The sequence below is a fragment of the Ranitomeya imitator genome, chromosome 2, assembly GCF_032444005.1.
Source record: "Ranitomeya imitator isolate aRanImi1 chromosome 2, aRanImi1.pri, whole genome shotgun sequence".
NCBI classification, from domain to species: domain Eukaryota; kingdom Metazoa; phylum Chordata; class Amphibia; order Anura; family Dendrobatidae; genus Ranitomeya; species Ranitomeya imitator.
The window spans coordinates 77,945,691-77,962,196 of NC_091283.1; the positions used below are offsets into that span (position 1 = coordinate 77,945,691).

The 16,506-nt window shown below is 51.1% G+C and overlaps 1 protein-coding gene across 1 annotated transcript in view; it reads left to right on the forward strand.

Annotated features, from left to right (window-relative positions):
• LOC138661963 (transmembrane 9 superfamily member 2-like) overlaps positions 1-16,506 on the forward strand; it is a 79,001-nt gene that overhangs the window by 30,580 nt on the left and 31,915 nt on the right. Inside the window, exons 9-10 of the mRNA XM_069747008.1 lie at positions 7,422-7,530; positions 16,284-16,416. Of these exons, the coding sequence (XP_069603109.1) occupies positions 7,422-7,530; positions 16,284-16,416 (242 nt within the window). The remainder of the gene's footprint in view (positions 1-7,421; positions 7,531-16,283; positions 16,417-16,506) is intronic.

Here is a 16,506-nt window from a genome sequence, read left to right on the forward strand (position 1 = left end):
CCTCGGCGCCGGCACACCATTTCAGCGGTCACCGGCTGCTAATTTAGGCCCCGGCTTCCCCCGGGGCCTACTTCCGGTGACGCGCTCCGTCACTTCCGGTATCATCGGGCGGGCTTTCTCCCGCCCGACAAACTCTGCCCGGCATTCCCCACCCACCGGCGCCATCTCGGCTGGCTCCGCCCCTTCCTCCACGCCGCTGCTGGACGCTCAGGGCACGAGTTTTCTTCATCGTGCCACGCTCCTGCGCCGGGGGAACTTCGCAGAGCGCTCTTTCTGGGAACACAGCCCGCCATCTGCGCTGGGGATCCACAGCATCTTCCTCCAGGCCTGCAGCTCCTGGTATCCGGGGTTTTTCGTCTGCCGTGAGTAGCTCTGCACTGCAGACTGACACCCTCCTCTGCCCCACTGTCCCCTAACCTGCTGGCATTTTCTTCAGGGACCTCTTCAAAATGTCTAACTCTAAAGGGGGCCACTCTCGTCCTCCGACTTCTTCATCTTCTGCCTTAGTCACGTACTTTGCATGTTCGTCCTGTAACAGCAAACTTCCCTCAGGTCAGTCCTCCCCGCTGTGTCAGTCCTGCAGCAACCCGATTGTTCCCACCGCCCAGGATCCCCCGGCTGTTCTGCCCGAGAGTGATCCCCCCCCATCCCAGGCTGGGCCGCCTCTCTGTCACAATCGGTGGCCGATTTAACACGGGTATCTCAAACCCTAGTGTCCGCGCTGGATCGGTTACCCCTGCAGACCCCTGCAGTGGCCAGCGGGTCGCAGGAACCGCCGCCCGAGCCCTCCTTGATAAGCCACAAAAGGTCCAGACAGGAACGTCGGTCTGAGTCCTCTTCGCGCTCCATCTCGCCGCTTGGCCCTCCCCCGCGGTTGGTGTCCCACCGATCCTCCTCCCCTGAGTCGGGCGAGGCATTATCTGATGCGCCTTCGGAGGATATTTCGGAGCTGGATCCTAACCAAATCGCCACCATGAGTGAGACAGTACAGAACTTCATTGGGGCAATAAACCAAACCTGTGGCATCAAGGATCCCTCTACGGAACCCGCAGATCAGGCGGTTTCGTTTAGACGGGCCAAACCACCTTCTAAATTTTTCGCTCCTCATCCTGAATTCGAGGAAATCTTGTCCAGAGAGAGAGAGAACCCCACTAGGCGTTTTCAGAGGGGAAAACGCCTGGGTGTGCTATATCCTTTTTCTCCAGAACTTACCGCCAATTGGACGGTCTCTCCCTCAGTGGATCCACCTGTGTCCAGGCTGTCCACCAACACGGTGCTTCCTCTGTCCGGCGGAGCATCTCTGAAGGATTCTAACGATAGAGTTATAGAATCCTTCGCGAAATCTGCTTTTGAAGCGGCTTCAGCGGCTCTATGTCCAGCTTTTGCGTCCACTTGGGCTTCAAAATCCATTTCAAAATGGGCCAAGGATCTTCGGTGAGGTATCCTGGACGGGGCGCCTCCCGCGCAATTAGCGGAACTTGCCAACCAGATTTCCCACGCTGGTGAATACCTGGTTTCCGCCTCCCTGGATGTCGCGTCTTGTGCGGCTCAAGCTTCCAGCAATGCCGTTGCCATCCGCCGGACCGTTTGGCTCAAGGCCTGGCAGGCGGACTTGTCCTCCAAAAAGTCCCTCACTAGTCTGCCCTTCCAGGGCTCTCGCCTCTTTGGTTCCCAGCTGGACCAAATAATTAAGGACGCCACCGGGGGTACAAGTTCTCTTCTCCCCCAGGCTAAGCCTCGTCGCCCTCCTCCTAGACGACAGTTTTGTTCTTTTCGGCCTTTTCGACGCTTCGCTGCGTCAAACTCCTTTTCCCAGCAGCAACAGAGGCCACAGGCACGTCAAGAGAAGAAGGCGGTGTCCTTTAGGCCCACTCCGTCCTGGCGTCCTCGTTTCTCCCAGGGTAGATCCTCCAGGCCCAGGACTGGAAGATCCACCTCGGCATGACTCTCGGCAAGACTCCAGCCCAACTCCCAGATTGGGCGGCCGTCTTCTCCTTTTCAGGGACGTCTGGATTTCCGCAGTAGAGGATGCATGGGTCAGGGAAGTTGTATCCTCGGGATACAAAATAGAGTTCGCTTCCCGACCTCGGGATCGTTTCTTCCAATCCCGTCCTCCAAGAGACCCCGCTCTAGTTCCGGGCTTCTTCTCAGCCATCAGGAACAGGAACACATGGGCTACTTGCACAGTGAACAAGTCTGTAAGAACATGTTCACACACCACCAAGAAACCTGAAGACACAAAAGAGAATGGTAAAACCAAAAACACTCAGTTTGAAAAAATGTTTGCAGTAATCCGCAAGTGCTAGTAAAAGATGTAAATAACAGGGTATTTGGTTGATACGTTTTTTGCAAAAAATGTATACTAAGCTGCTCTACCAATCTTCACGGTATACCCATATCAGAGCAGTCCTAACTAATGTATGCAATCCCTATCTGATGTATTTAAAAACCTGATCATCATGCTTTTGTGCAGCTAGCCCAAGAGGATTGTTCTCTTGTGTCTACAAGACTGGGGAGTTCCACCACTCCTCTTGGGCTAGCTGCACAAAAGCTGTTCTGCCCTGTATGCACACATGGATTTTTCCTCTCTGAACCCTGTTCACACAGGTAATATACAGATGATCAGGTTTTTAAATACATCAGATAGGGATTGCATACATTAGTTAGGACTGCTCTGATATGGGTATACCGTGAAGATTGGTAGAGCAGCTTAGTATACATTTTTTGCAAAAAACGTATCAACCAAATACCCTGTTATTTACATCTTTTACTAGCACTTGCGGATTACTGCAAACATTTTTTCAAACTGAGTGTTTTTGGTTTTACCATTCTCTTTTGTGTCTTCATTCTTCTCAGCCATCGCTTCTCTGCTCAAATCCGGGGTAATCGTTCCCGTCCCAGAAAAAGAACGCTTCACGGGTTTCTACTCGAATCTTTTTGTGGTACCGAAAAAAAGACGGCAAAGTTCGCCCCATTCTGGACCTCAAATTGCTGAACAGGAGAGTTCGCCTGAGACACTTCAGGATGGAATCCCTTCATTCAGTAATTGCTTCCATGGAGGCTCAGGAGTTTCTATGCTCAATAGATATCCAGGACGCCTACCTCCATGTCCCGATATTTCCCGGACATCACCGTTTCCTGCGCTTCGCAGTGCAACGAGATCATTTTCAGTTCGTCGCCCTGCCGTTCGGTCTCGCAACCGCGCCAAGAGTGTTCACGAAGATCATGGCGGCGCTGATGGCCATCTTGAGAGTCAGAGGCTTGGTCCTATTTCCATATCTCGACGACATCCTCATCAAGGCTCCGTCCTTCGCTCAGGCCCACGAAAGCCTGTCCATTGTTCTCGACACCTTAGCCCGTTTCGGGTGGCTGGTAAACCGGAAGAAGTCCTGCCTTATTCCTTCTCAGCGCATCATCTTTCTGGGCATGCTTTTCGACACTCGTCAGAGCAGAGTCTTCCTTCCCAAAGACAAGAGATCCACTCTTTGTCGGGACATACGCTTGCTCCAGGGTCCTCGACCTCCCTCCCTCCGTTCGGCCATGAAGGTTCTGGGGAGGATGGTAGCTACATTGGAAGCGATTCCCTTCGCCCAATTCCATTCGCGACCCCTTCAGCAAGCCATTCTGTCTCAGTGGGACAGGTCGGTCTTCTCCCTGGATCGACCGATCAAACTCTCCTTTCGGGTCAGGCGGTCTCTCAACTGGTGGCTGACGTCACCTCTCATCTCCCAGGGCAGGTCCTTCCTTCCGGTTCACTGGCAGGTGGTGACAACGTACGCCAGCCTGATCGGCTGGGGTGCGGTTTTTCGCCACCTGACGGTTCAGGGCCGTTGGTCGCCGCAGGAGTCATCTCTGCCGATCAACGTCCTTGAAATTCGGGCCATCTTTCTGTCCCTCCGCCACTGGGAAAGGATCCTCAGGGGCCTTCCAGTCCGGATCCAGACGGACAACGCCACGGCTGTGGCATATGTCAACCATCAGGGGGGGACTCGGAGCTCCTTGGCCCTTGCCGAGGTATCCAAGATCCTCCTTTGGGCAAAGGCAACGGTACCGGTGATATCCGCGGTGCATATCCCCGGCGTGGAAAACTGGGCCGCCGACTTCCTCAGCCGCGAGGGCCTCGCGGCAAGGGAATGGTCCTTGCATCCGGAGGTCTTCCATCAGATTTGTCTTCGATGGGGAACTCCGGACGTGGATCTCACGGCGTCCCGAGTCAACAGGAAGGTTCCGCAGTTCGTCTCCAGGTCCCGCGATCCTCTCGCAGTGGGCGTCGATGCTCTGGCCGTTCCTTGGTCACAGTTCGAGCTGCCCTACCTGTTCCCACCCCTTCCATTACTTCCCAAACTGTTGAAGAAGATCAAAGCGGAAGGGGTGCCGGTCATCCTGATCGCCCCGGATTGGCCCAGGAGAGCTTGGTTCGCGGAGCTCGTCAACCTTCTCGCGGACGCTCCCTGGCGCATTCCAGACAGGCCCGATCTGCTGTCCCAGGGTCCGATCTGCCACCCGAATTCTCGGTCGCTCAGTTTAACGGCGTGGCTGTTGAGACCGCGGTTCTAAGAGCGTCCGGCCTTTCGGACCGGGTGATTCACACCATGATTCAGGCTTGGAAGCCTTCGTCTTCCAGGATCTACTACCGCACCTGGAAGGCCTACTTCCGTTGGTGCGAGTCCAACCGCGTTCCGCCTATGGTTTTTTCCCTGCCTTCTCTTTTGGCCTTCCTTCAGGCAGGACTGGATTCGGGCCTGGCTCTTAGTTCCCTGAAGGGTCAGGTCTCTGCGCTTTCCATCCTCTTTCAGAAGACCTTGGCCTCTCGGCCACAGGTTAAGACCTTCTTTCAGGGGGTAGCCCACGCCGTCCCGCCGTACAGGGCCCCTGTGGAGGCATGGGACCTAAACCTGGTACTGGACGTTCTGAAGGTTTCTCCCTTTGAACCTCTTAGGGAGATTCCTCTATCAGTTTTATCATGGAAGGTAGACTTTCTTGTGGCCATCACGTCCATTCGCCGCGTTTCCGAGCTGGCGGCCCTGTCTTGCCGTCCTCCGTTTTTGGTCATTCACCAGGACAAGGTGGTCTTCCGGCCCCCACCTTCTTTTCTTCCTAAGGTGGTTTCCACCTTCCACCTCAACGAGGACATCGCTCTACCTTCCTTTTGTCCAGCTCCGACTCATCCTCTGGAGCGATCGTTGAACAAGCTGGACCTTGTCAGGGCTGTGAGGATCTATCTGGACAGAACGTCCACTTTCCGGAAGACGGATTCCTTTGTCGTCATTCCTGATGGCACGCGCAGAGGCCAGCCGGCTTCTAAAGCGACTATTGCTCGATGGATCAGAATGGCAATTTTGGAGGCTTACCGGGTCAAGAACAGAGTGTCCCCTCCTGGGATTAAGGCTCACTCTACCCGGGCAGTCGGCGCCTCCTGGGCGGTGCACCACAGGGCTTCCGCCCTACAGCTGTGCAAAGCGGCAACTTGGTCTTCCATCCACACGTTCGCCAAATTTTACAAGGTCCATACCTACGCATCGGCGGACGCCAGCCTAGGCAGAAGGATCCTGCAGGCGGCAGTGGTGAGTCCTCTGACCTGATGGAAGTCTGTTTTTCCCGCCCTTGGGACTGCTTTGGGACGTCCCATGGTTCCTGTGTCCCCCAATGAGAGGTGATAAAGAAAACAGGATTTTTGGTTGCTTACCGTAAAATCTGTTTCTTGAAGCCTCCATTGGGGGACACAGCTCCCTCCCAATGTTTTTGTTATATGTTCTCTGACTGTTCTCACGTTTACAGTTCTCAAGTTTGTGGTTAGGGTTTTTCAACCTTGTTCTTTCTCCTACTGCTTTCTCACTAACTGAAGAGTTTAATGCCAGTCGGTGGGGTGTACACTGCAGAGGAGGAGCTAACTTTTTTATTTGCATAGTGTCAGCCTCCTAGTGGCAGCAGCATACACCCATGGTTCCTGTGTCCCCCAATGGAGGCTTCAAGAAACAGATTTTACGGTAAGCAACCAAAAATCCTGTTTTTTCTGCATGCGTTGTGTTGCAGAAATGCAACATGTAGTATTTTTAGCGGCGTTTTTTTTTTTGCCGCAAAAAATGCATTGCTGTCTATGTAAACGCATGCGTTTTTAACCACATGCGTTTGCATGCGGTTTTAAAAAAAAACAAAACATAAAAACACACTGATAAACCACCCCATAAAATTGATAAAGGGATCCTACCCCTAACCCTACCCCTAACCCTAATCCCTTTAAGGGTAGGGTTAGGGTTAGGATCCCTTTAGGGATAGGGTTAGGGTTAGGATCCCTTTAGGGTTAGGATCCCTAACCCTAACCCTAGCTCTTTCTGTTTATAGTGGGTTTTTTACTTTATTTTGATGATTGGCAGCTGTCACACATTTATCTGCATGCATTTAAAAAACGCAAACGCATGAAAAAACGCATGTAAATGCGTCAAAACGCCACGTTTTTTTCACCACATACAAAAACGCATGCATCAAAAAAACGCAGCGTTTACATGCATTTTTTCACCATGCGTTTTTTTTTTAAAACGCATGCGTTTTGAAATGCAAGTGTGAAACCAGCCTTACGCAGCTTTTACCTGCCAAGAGATGTGTTTTTGGTGCAGACATTTCTGCTGCATATACTTGACATGTGCACGTACCTTTTTAGTGTGACAGGACACAGAACTAGGTATATGAGGGAAAAATGGCATTTGTTGAAACATACACATTTCTGGACAGCATGTTGGTAAAAGACTAAAGAATAAAAAATGAAATTCCCAGTCATCCTCTTTGCTTTTCTCCTGAAGTCAATGGGGGTTGGGAACAAATTATTTCATCTAAGTTATTAAAGGCAATGTGATACCAGGTTTTTGCTACCCCATCTGAGAGCAGCAGAATGTAGGCCCTGATTCCAGCGAATTGTCGCTAACTGGGCTGCTTGCTGTCATTTTGATAAAATCCTTGTTTTTTTTTTTCTGCTGCACGTCTCCCAGTGTTCGCCATGCTGATCTCTGTATAACCCTGCACACGTCACTAATTGACAGCTTGCTGTGTACACTGCATAGGCAGAAAGCTGCCAATCAGTGGTGGGGGGCAGGGTTATACAGAGCTCATGAATATAGATTCTAACTGGCAGCAGGTTTACTTGTTTTGTACTTATAATCTGCTGATAAAACTGATTTTTAGCAAAACTACAGCAAGCATCCCAGAAAGTGACACATCACTCAAATCAGGGTCTCTGCCCCTACATCATGCTGCACTGAGATTCAGTGGCAAAAACCTGGTGACAGATTCCACATGTATGTACAGTACCGTGAAAAACGTTGAGGCAGGTGTGGAAAAAAAAAAATGCCGCAGAGTAAAAAGGCTTTAAAAAATAATGCGCAAAACAGATATCTAAATTATATATATTTTTTTTCCTTGATCATCAGTATCATGAACTCGCTGGTAATTGTACTCTTCCTCTCCGGTATGGTGGCTATGATTCTGTTACGTACCCTCCACAAGGATATTGCCCGATACAACCAGATAGACTCATCGGTGAGTATCCTGCACCTGCTTGTTATGTGCTGCTATCCGCCATTGCCTGGGGCTGAGATGGCACGGACTAATAGGTTTCAGCCATGTATGGCACTCTTGCGTTTCTATAAGTACCCTTCTGACTTGTGCTTTGAAGGCATGCTGGGAGTTGCAGTTTCTCAGCAGCTAGAGGACTGTAGACTCTTAAGCTATGTATTAAGCTAGGAAAGGTCAATGAGTACAGATGATTCTGAAGATTTGTAGAGCACAAGATCACTGCTCTCATCAGATCATTCCATGGGCTCCATTGCCCTAGAGCAGGGGTCCCCAACTCCAGTCCTCAAGGCCCACCAACAGGTCATGTTTTCAGGATTTCCTTTGCATTGCACAGGTGATGCAATTATTACCTGGGCAAGACTAAGGAAATCCTGAAAACATGACATGTTGGTGGGCCTTGAGGACTGGAGTTGGGGACCCCTGCCCTAGAGGACACGGACTACCTGCATGGGACGCAGAGATACTGTTGGTTGCTGCAGTAATGGAGCCATTTAACCGGTTTCACCCTTCTTGGCAAGTGTATGTTCAGATGCAGCATTACTCTGTCGCCTCATTGGGGAACACAGGACCATGGGTGTTATGCTGCTGTCCACTAGGAGGCGACACTATGCATAATCTGAAAAAGATTAACTGTGGCTCCTCCTCTGCAGTATACACCCTTGGACGGCGTCAGCCTTCTCCAGTTTTTGCTTAGTGTCGCATAGGAGGCACACCTAAGATTTTTTTTTTTTACTCCGTTTTTTTCCTGCGGATTACAGATGAAGAAAAGAGGGTCTCCTGTGAGACTCCCAGCATGGCTTCTTCCTCGGCCCCCTATTACGGGGTGTCCGGTTGAAGTAGAGATGGATATTTCCCCATGTTGCTCCTTCCCCAGTCCCTCGGGTGCTGGTTCGAAGTCGAGCCCCCCCTCCTTCCCCAATTCCTTTTGGTTTATGGGTTGAGGTCGAGGCGAGGACAAAACCCCCTGATGGTGACAACAGCACCCTCCCTAATCCCCCTCTGGGGGTATTAGGTTGAGACACCTCAGGTAGGGCCTGTACAGGCAGCACTCTGCAGATCCAAGCAATGGGCCAGCACACTGCGCCTGCATCCAGGGACCCCAGCCCAGCTGCGGGCTCCTGTTGGGGCCGGGGGGAGTGCAGGCAGGCATGGCACAGACAGACACAGGGCTCCTTTCACCCCTGTCTCTGCGGCAGCACCAGCTCTATACTGCCTCAGGGAGACCCCAACCAGGCTCCCCCTTCCGCTTATAGCCCCACCGCCATCCTGCCTTTAAATCCGGGGGGGTCCGGTTCTGATCCGACCCCCTCCCGGACTTTTGCGCCGGCCTGGAGCCTTTCTGGGCCTCAGGCATCTAATTTAGGCCCCGGCTTCGGCCTAGCTGAAGCTGCAGCCTCCTCTCCGCCCCCCGGCCCGCCCCTCGGATGACTAATATGACACTCTACAGTGTCATAGAGGGGGTGGATCGAGACAGAAAGGGCGCGTTTTTACACAGCCTTGCCGCCTTTTTCCAGCTCTCCGCCCCCTTCTCCCCCTCCTCTCCTTCTCAGCATCCATTTTCTGCTGCAGATTAACCCTGCATCTCCCGGTCTGTAGACCAGGACCAGGCAGCCAGTCTCCGGGAGGCACAGGACTGTGGATCTTCGGCGCTGGACCTAGGAGCACACTGGGGGGTAAGATCACAGCTGGGTTCTTTACTCAGCTGTGAATCCATATTACCTATAAGGCTCCCCTATAGGTTTCTCTAACCCTGTAAGGCCCTCTGCCAGCAGCCCTTTTGCACTCTGTGCACTATGCCGGGCTCAAGGTCCAAGAGAACCAGGCAGAACTGCTATTATGCATTCTGCACAGCCTGCGGGACCGCTCTCCCCAGCGGCAACACGTACCCGCATTGCCAGAACTGCATACAAACTAATGTGTCAGAGCCCCAAGAAGCCCCTGCCAATGCCTCGGTGTCTAATGTCATGCCGGAATGGGTCACTCAGAGGTCGCAATCTATGACGCAGTCTATAGGTAACAAACCTCCACACTGCTTCAGGCTCTGCAGAGTCATGCCTCGGCTATGACCGTTACCAAGCAAAGGGAGAGCTTGACTCAGGAACAGAACGACCTGGCACATCCACGTCTAGGTCAGGACGCAAGCGGACCCATAGGTCAAGTCCATCTGCGTCATCCTATAGCACGGTCATCCCCTTATAGGGAGAGACACCGTAGTTCCAAGTCATCTAGACCGTCGCCTTCCAGGGGCAGACAATGCAGATCTCCGTAATCCCCGACCAGTGAAGGCTTCCTTCCCAGCTCACCCAGCAGGGGACGCCTCAGCGATGCACAGGATTCGGAAGGCATCTGTGACTCCGACTCAAACAGGCAAACGGAGGGGTCTCTGATCCCAATTACCTCTTCCATCCATCGGGTGCTGGACATTTTTAATCTGCCACCAAAGGCCCCAAGATCTCCTTTGGAGGACCTCTGAGGCTGCCTACGGTTTTCTCTAACCACCCAGAGTTTAAAGCGATCCTTAAAAAGCAGCTCTCACAGCCTGACAAAAAATTCGCTAATCGCAAATATCTGGAGGCAAAGTACCTTTTCCCACACCAAGGAATGGACAGATCCACCCGAAGTGGACCCCCCAGTCTCTAGACTAGCAGCACAGACCCTCTCTTCACTGCCAGATAGCTCAACCCTCAGGGACGCAGCAGACCGGCAGGTAGAACGCATGGCTCGTTCAATTTTTCGAGGCGGCAGGGGCCTCCCTGGCTCCCGCGTTCGCTTCAGTTTGGGCCGCCAAGGCCATCCTGGCTTGGGCCAAAAATTTACAAGCTGGCCTCCAAGCATCTGCCCCTGAGCTGTCGGACCAAGCGGTTTAAATAGCAGTTGTAGCAGATTACATGCTTCATGCAGCTCTGGATTCAGCAAGGGGCGTAACGAGGATAGCATCAAACGCCATCACGACTCGGCGTATCCTCTGGCTGCGGAATGGAAAGCGGACGCAGCCTCAAAGAAGTCCCTCACACACTTCCCGTATCTCAGTGGGTGACCTTTTTTGGTGAAAGTTTGGACACAATGATATCCAATGCCACCGGGGGTAGGAGTATTTCTCTCCCTCAACTGAAACCTATACGCACTGACAAAAAGTGTAACAAACCCGATTCCGTTTCTTTCGGAATTCCTCGGGCTGGTCCGTCTTGTGTCCAGCACGCAACCGTTCCCCACACAGGGACAACTCACGGTCGACGCAAAGGTCGGACAAGACCTGGCAGTTAAAAGCAGACCAGTTAAAGACCAAAGGAGGAAAACCTCACTTTTTTTTTTCCTCATGACTCGGGCACCCCGGCAGACATCCCACCCGTAGGCGACTTTGCTGCTTTCAGCAAGTCTGTATGCCTACTACTGAAGACAGGTGGATCGGGGAACTAGTGTCTTCCGGATGAAAGATAGTGTACAACTTCCAACCACGAACCGATTCTTCCTCTCGCCCCCCTCCCCGAAACCGTCAGCCAAGGCTCGTGCCTTCCACCAAGCGGTTTCCTCGCTTCTTCAAGCAGGAGTCATAGTACCGGTCCCCACGGCCGAGCGCTTCCGAGGGTTCTACTCCAATCTATTCGCAGTACCCAAGAAAGGAGGCAGTGTGCGGCCCATACTGGACCTAAAACATCTCAACAAATATGTATGGGTTTGTCACTTCCGCACGGAGTCTCTTCGGTCCACCATTGCGTCTATGGAGAAGGGAGAATATCTCGCCTCCATGGACATGCAAGACGCATACCTGCATATACCGATTGCACCGGCCCATCAGAGGTTTCTCAGGTTCGCAATCGACCAGGACCACTACCAGTTCGTGGCTTTCCCGTTCGGACTCGCCACGGCTCCCAGAGTGTTTACCAAGGTCATGGCAGCCACCATGGACGTCCTACACTCCAGAGGCATAGTAGTCGTTCCATACCCAGACGAGGCAGCCACCATGGACGTCCTGCACTCCAGAGGCATAGTACTCGTTCCATACCCGGACGATCTACTCATCAAGGCTCCTGCCTTCAATGACTGCGAGCTCAGCGTCTCAATCACAAACAACACTCTGAGTCGCATGGGCTGGCTAGTCAACCTACAAAGGTCATCACCAACCCTGAGTCAGTCTCTGACCTTCCTGGGAATGCTAGACAACACTTCCAGGGGTCTAGTGCCCTTTCCCAGGGACAAGGCACTGGCTCTCCGCCTAGAAGTTCGTATCCTCCTCCGCAAACCCCTCCGATCTCTCCGGTTTGCTATGAGAGTCCCTGGCAGGATGGGGGCAGCAATAAAGTGGTCCCATTTGGCCCAGTTTCACCTCAGGCCTCTCCAACTAGCCATTCTCAGGTCCTGGGACAGGAATCCTGTTTCCTCTCGACAGGGAATTCCAGCTAATGTCGTCAACCAGGAGGTCCCTGCACTGGCTGCTCAAGCCAACCTTGCTAGCAAAGAAAAATCCTTTCTCACAGGTCAATGGAAGGTTCTGACCACCGACGCAAGCCTGACTGGTTGGGGTGCAGTGCACCTACAACACAGGGCAAGTGGTCCCCAGTGGAAGCGACCATGCCCATCAACAAAATTCGTGCCATCCTCCTGGCATTGAGGGCCTTCCATCACTTACTGGCAGCCTCTCACATCAGAATACAATTGCACAATGCCACAACTGTGGCATAGGTGAATCACCAAGGGGGGACCCGCAGTACCCAGGCGATGCAAGAAGTGTCGCACATCCTCCACTAGGTGGAGGACACAGGCTCGGTTCTCTCGGCGGTCCACATTCCGGATGTGGACAACTGGGAATCAGTCTTCCTCAGACGACAAAGAATAGATTCGGGACAGTGGTCTCTCCATCCTGAAATTTTTCGCCAGATGTGACAGCTAGGGGACCCCAGATGTGGACCTAATAGCATCCCACTTCAATGCCAAGGTCTCCAACTTCATGGCTAGAACACACGATCCGTGGTCACTCGGAGCAGATGCTCTGGTTCAGGACTAGACCCAGTTCCAGCTTCTGTACTTTTTTTCCACCTCTCCCCCTGTTATCCAGAGTGGTGAGGGAAAAATCAAGCAAGATGGAGTTCCAGCCATCTTAATCGCACCGGTCTGACCCAGACGTACATGGTACGCTGACATCGTACAACTTACAGCAGACGCCACCTGGCGCCTCCCCGACCGCCCGGATCTTGGATCACAAGGCCCGTTCTACCACCAGAACTCAGGGGCTCTCAATTTGACGGCATGGCCCTTGAAACCTAGGTTCTAACCCAGTCAGGGCTCTCGACGGACGTCATTGGAACCATGATCAGGGCATGGACGCCAGCCTCTGCCAAGATCTATTACCGTACCTGGAAAGCTTTATTTACCTGGTGCGAATCTCATAGCCAGATTCCACTCCTTTATTCCTTACCCAAAGTACTTGGTTTTCTCCAATCGGGTCTGGAGGCCAGGCTGTCCCTGGGCTCGCTTAAGAGCCAGGTGTCAGCCCTCTCAGTGCTTTTTTCAAAGGCACATTGCTACCAAGCCGCAAGTAAGGACTTTTCTTCAGGGGGTTTTCCCGATTGGTTCCCCCCTACAGACGACCACTGGAAACGTGGGACCTCAACCTGGTCCTGACAGCATTGCAGGAACCACCCTTCAAACCCCTTAAGGAGGTCCCGCAATGCCTTCTATTCCAGAAGGTGGTTTTTTCCTGGTGGCAATCACCTCGCTACGTAGGGTGTCTGAACTGACAGCACTCTCCTGCAGACGGCCCTTCCTGGTTTTTCACCAGGACAAGGTAGTTTTTTCTGTACGGTCCCATCCTTCCTTCTGAAGGTTGTGTCCCACTTCTACCTTAATGAGGAAAATTCAATGCCACCCTTTTGTTCGGTCGGTTCATAGAGTGGCGAAGGCTCTGCATACGCTTGACCTTGTCAGGGCATTGCGTATATATGTGTCTAGGACTACGTTCTTCCGGAGGCCTGATTCTCTTCCTTCTTCCGGAAGGCGGCCGCAAGGGTCTGCCTGCTTCCAAGGTTACCCTTGTCAGGTGGATCAGATCCACCATACAAGACGCCTACCGCCTTAAGAATTCTCCTCTTCCAGCCGGTATTAAGGCACACTCTACACGGGCGGTAGGGGCCTCCTGGGCCATTCGGCACAAGGCTTCGGCACAACAAGTGTGTAAGGCGGCCACTTGTACTAGCCTATACACGTTTACTAAACACTACAGGGTTCATACCCAGTCCTCAGCGGACGCGAGCCTGGGTAGATGTGTTCTGCAGGTGGCGGTGCCCCAAGTGTAGCGGCCTGTCTGCACAATATTCGTCCATTGCTTCCCACCCAGGGACTGCTTTGGGACGTCCCATGGTCCTGTGTCCCCCAATGAGGCGACAGAGTAAAGGAGATTTTTGTGTACTCACCGTAAAATCTTTCTCTTAGCCTCTAATTGGGGGACACAGCTCCACCCTGTTGAGTTCTCATATTGTTCTTTGAGCTCGTACATAGTGGCCTTCTTATAGGCATGCCTATGTTATTCATGTTACATTCCTCCTACTGCTTTTGCACAAAACTGGAGAAGGCTGACGCCGTCCAGGGGTGTATACTGCAGAGGAGGAGCCACAGTTAATCTTTTTCAGATTATGCATAGTGTCGCCTCCTAGTGGACAGCAGCATAACACCCATGGTCCTGTGTCCCCCAATTAGAGGCTAAGAGAAAGAGCTTTTAAGGTGAGTGCACAAAAATCTCCTTTTTTGCAGATTTTTGTTTTCTGTGTCACAAACCAGAGTGGTAGCAGGAAAAATAAAACACGTTTATAATATACTTTTGCATCTTATTTAATTTTGTGGGTTTTTTTTTGTTTGGTTTTCACCCATTTGTCTGGGTGCAAAAATGCTGAAAGAATTGACATTTGGGTGCGTATTTCAAAAAACACCAGCAGCTCAAAAAGACGCAATGTGAAAAAAGAAACACGTGCATGAGATTTTTTTAAATCTTATTCACTTTGCTGGTTCTGTAAAAGCCGCAAAAAAAGCTGCAAGTCGCCATGTATGACTATAGCCTGATACACTGTATTTTATAGGCTTTGCTGTCAATTGGCCTTGAGCATTCAACTAAACGTGCCTGGGTGAGCACACATTTCTGCATGATCAGTAAGATCTCACAAGAATAAGACCACATGCACACATCGCACTGTCTCGCTTTACTAGCTACCATAGGGCCCTGCTGTACCATCTTATGGCTACCATTTTATATGCGGGGTTAGAAGAAGAAACGTCCTGCCATGCTCTCTTAGCGATTTTCCCCCACACAAGCATCGCCTCTATAGTATACCACCATATGGATGCATGAATGCACACCACCATATAACACCACCATACGGATGCATGAATGTACACCACCATATAACACACCACCATATGGATGCATGAATGTACACCACCATATGGATGCATAGATGTACACCACCATATGGATGCATGGATGTACACCACCATATAACACACCACCATATGGATGCATGGATGTACACCACCATATAGCACCACCATATGGATGCATAGATGTACACCACCATATGGATGCATGGATGTACACCACCATATGGATGCATGGATGTACACCACCATATAACACACCACCATATGGATGTGCACCACCATATAACACACCACCATATGGATGCATGGATGTACACCACCATATAACACACCACCATATGGATGTGCACCACCATATAACACACCACCATATGGATGCATGAATGTACACCACCATATAACACACCACCATATAACACACCACCATATGGATGCATGGATGTACACCACCATATAACACACCACCATATGGATGCATGGATGTACACCACCATATGAATGCATAGATGTACACCACCATATGGATGCATGGATGTACACCACCATATAACACCCCACCATATGGATGCATGGATGTACACCACCATATAACGCACCACCATATGGATGCATGGATGTACACCACCATATAACACACCACCATATGGATGTACACCACCATATAACACACCACCATATGGATGCATGGATGTACACCACCATATAACACACCACCATATGGATGCATGGATGTACACCACCATATAACACACCACCATATGGATGTATACCACCATATAACACACCACCATATGGATGTACACCACCATATAACACACCACCATATGGATGCATGGATGTACACCACCATATAACACACCACCATATGGATGTACACCACCATATAACACACCACCATATGGATGCATGGATGTACACCACCATATGGATGCATGGATGTACACCACCATATAACACACCACCATATGGATGCATGAATGTACACCACCTTATAACACACCACCATATATGGATGCATGGAGGTACACCACTAGATGCATGCATATCGGAGGTTTGGCTTACCAACTCCACAGCCCTGGGTACACCATCATCTTATACACCTCCATATGGATGCATGCAGATATTCCACAGTAAAATACACTCCCAATATGGATGCATGCAGATAAATCGGGGCACAGGCATTGACACTGATCATCTTTATGATTCAATATGGTTTTCCAATTTGTTCGTTAAAATTAAAATTTGGGCTGTCTGTGATAAGTTGTCCAGGAAAAAAAAAATCTCCGGTCGGCAGCCCTGCTTGTGTGCACCCTATTTGTACTGTATTGATATGTGTCATTTCATGTCTGCAGGAAGATGCTCAGGAAGAATTTGGCTGGAAGTTGGTACATGGTGATATATTTAGGCCTCCGAAGAAGGGAATGCTGCTGTCTGTCTTTCTGGGACAGGGAACCCAGATTTTCATTATGACCTTTATTACCTTATGTGAGTATCATGCGTCTGGTCAGGATATGTCGTCTTGCACAAGCTGTAAATTCTGGGGTCTTAATCTTATGATGACTGGAGGTGTCCATC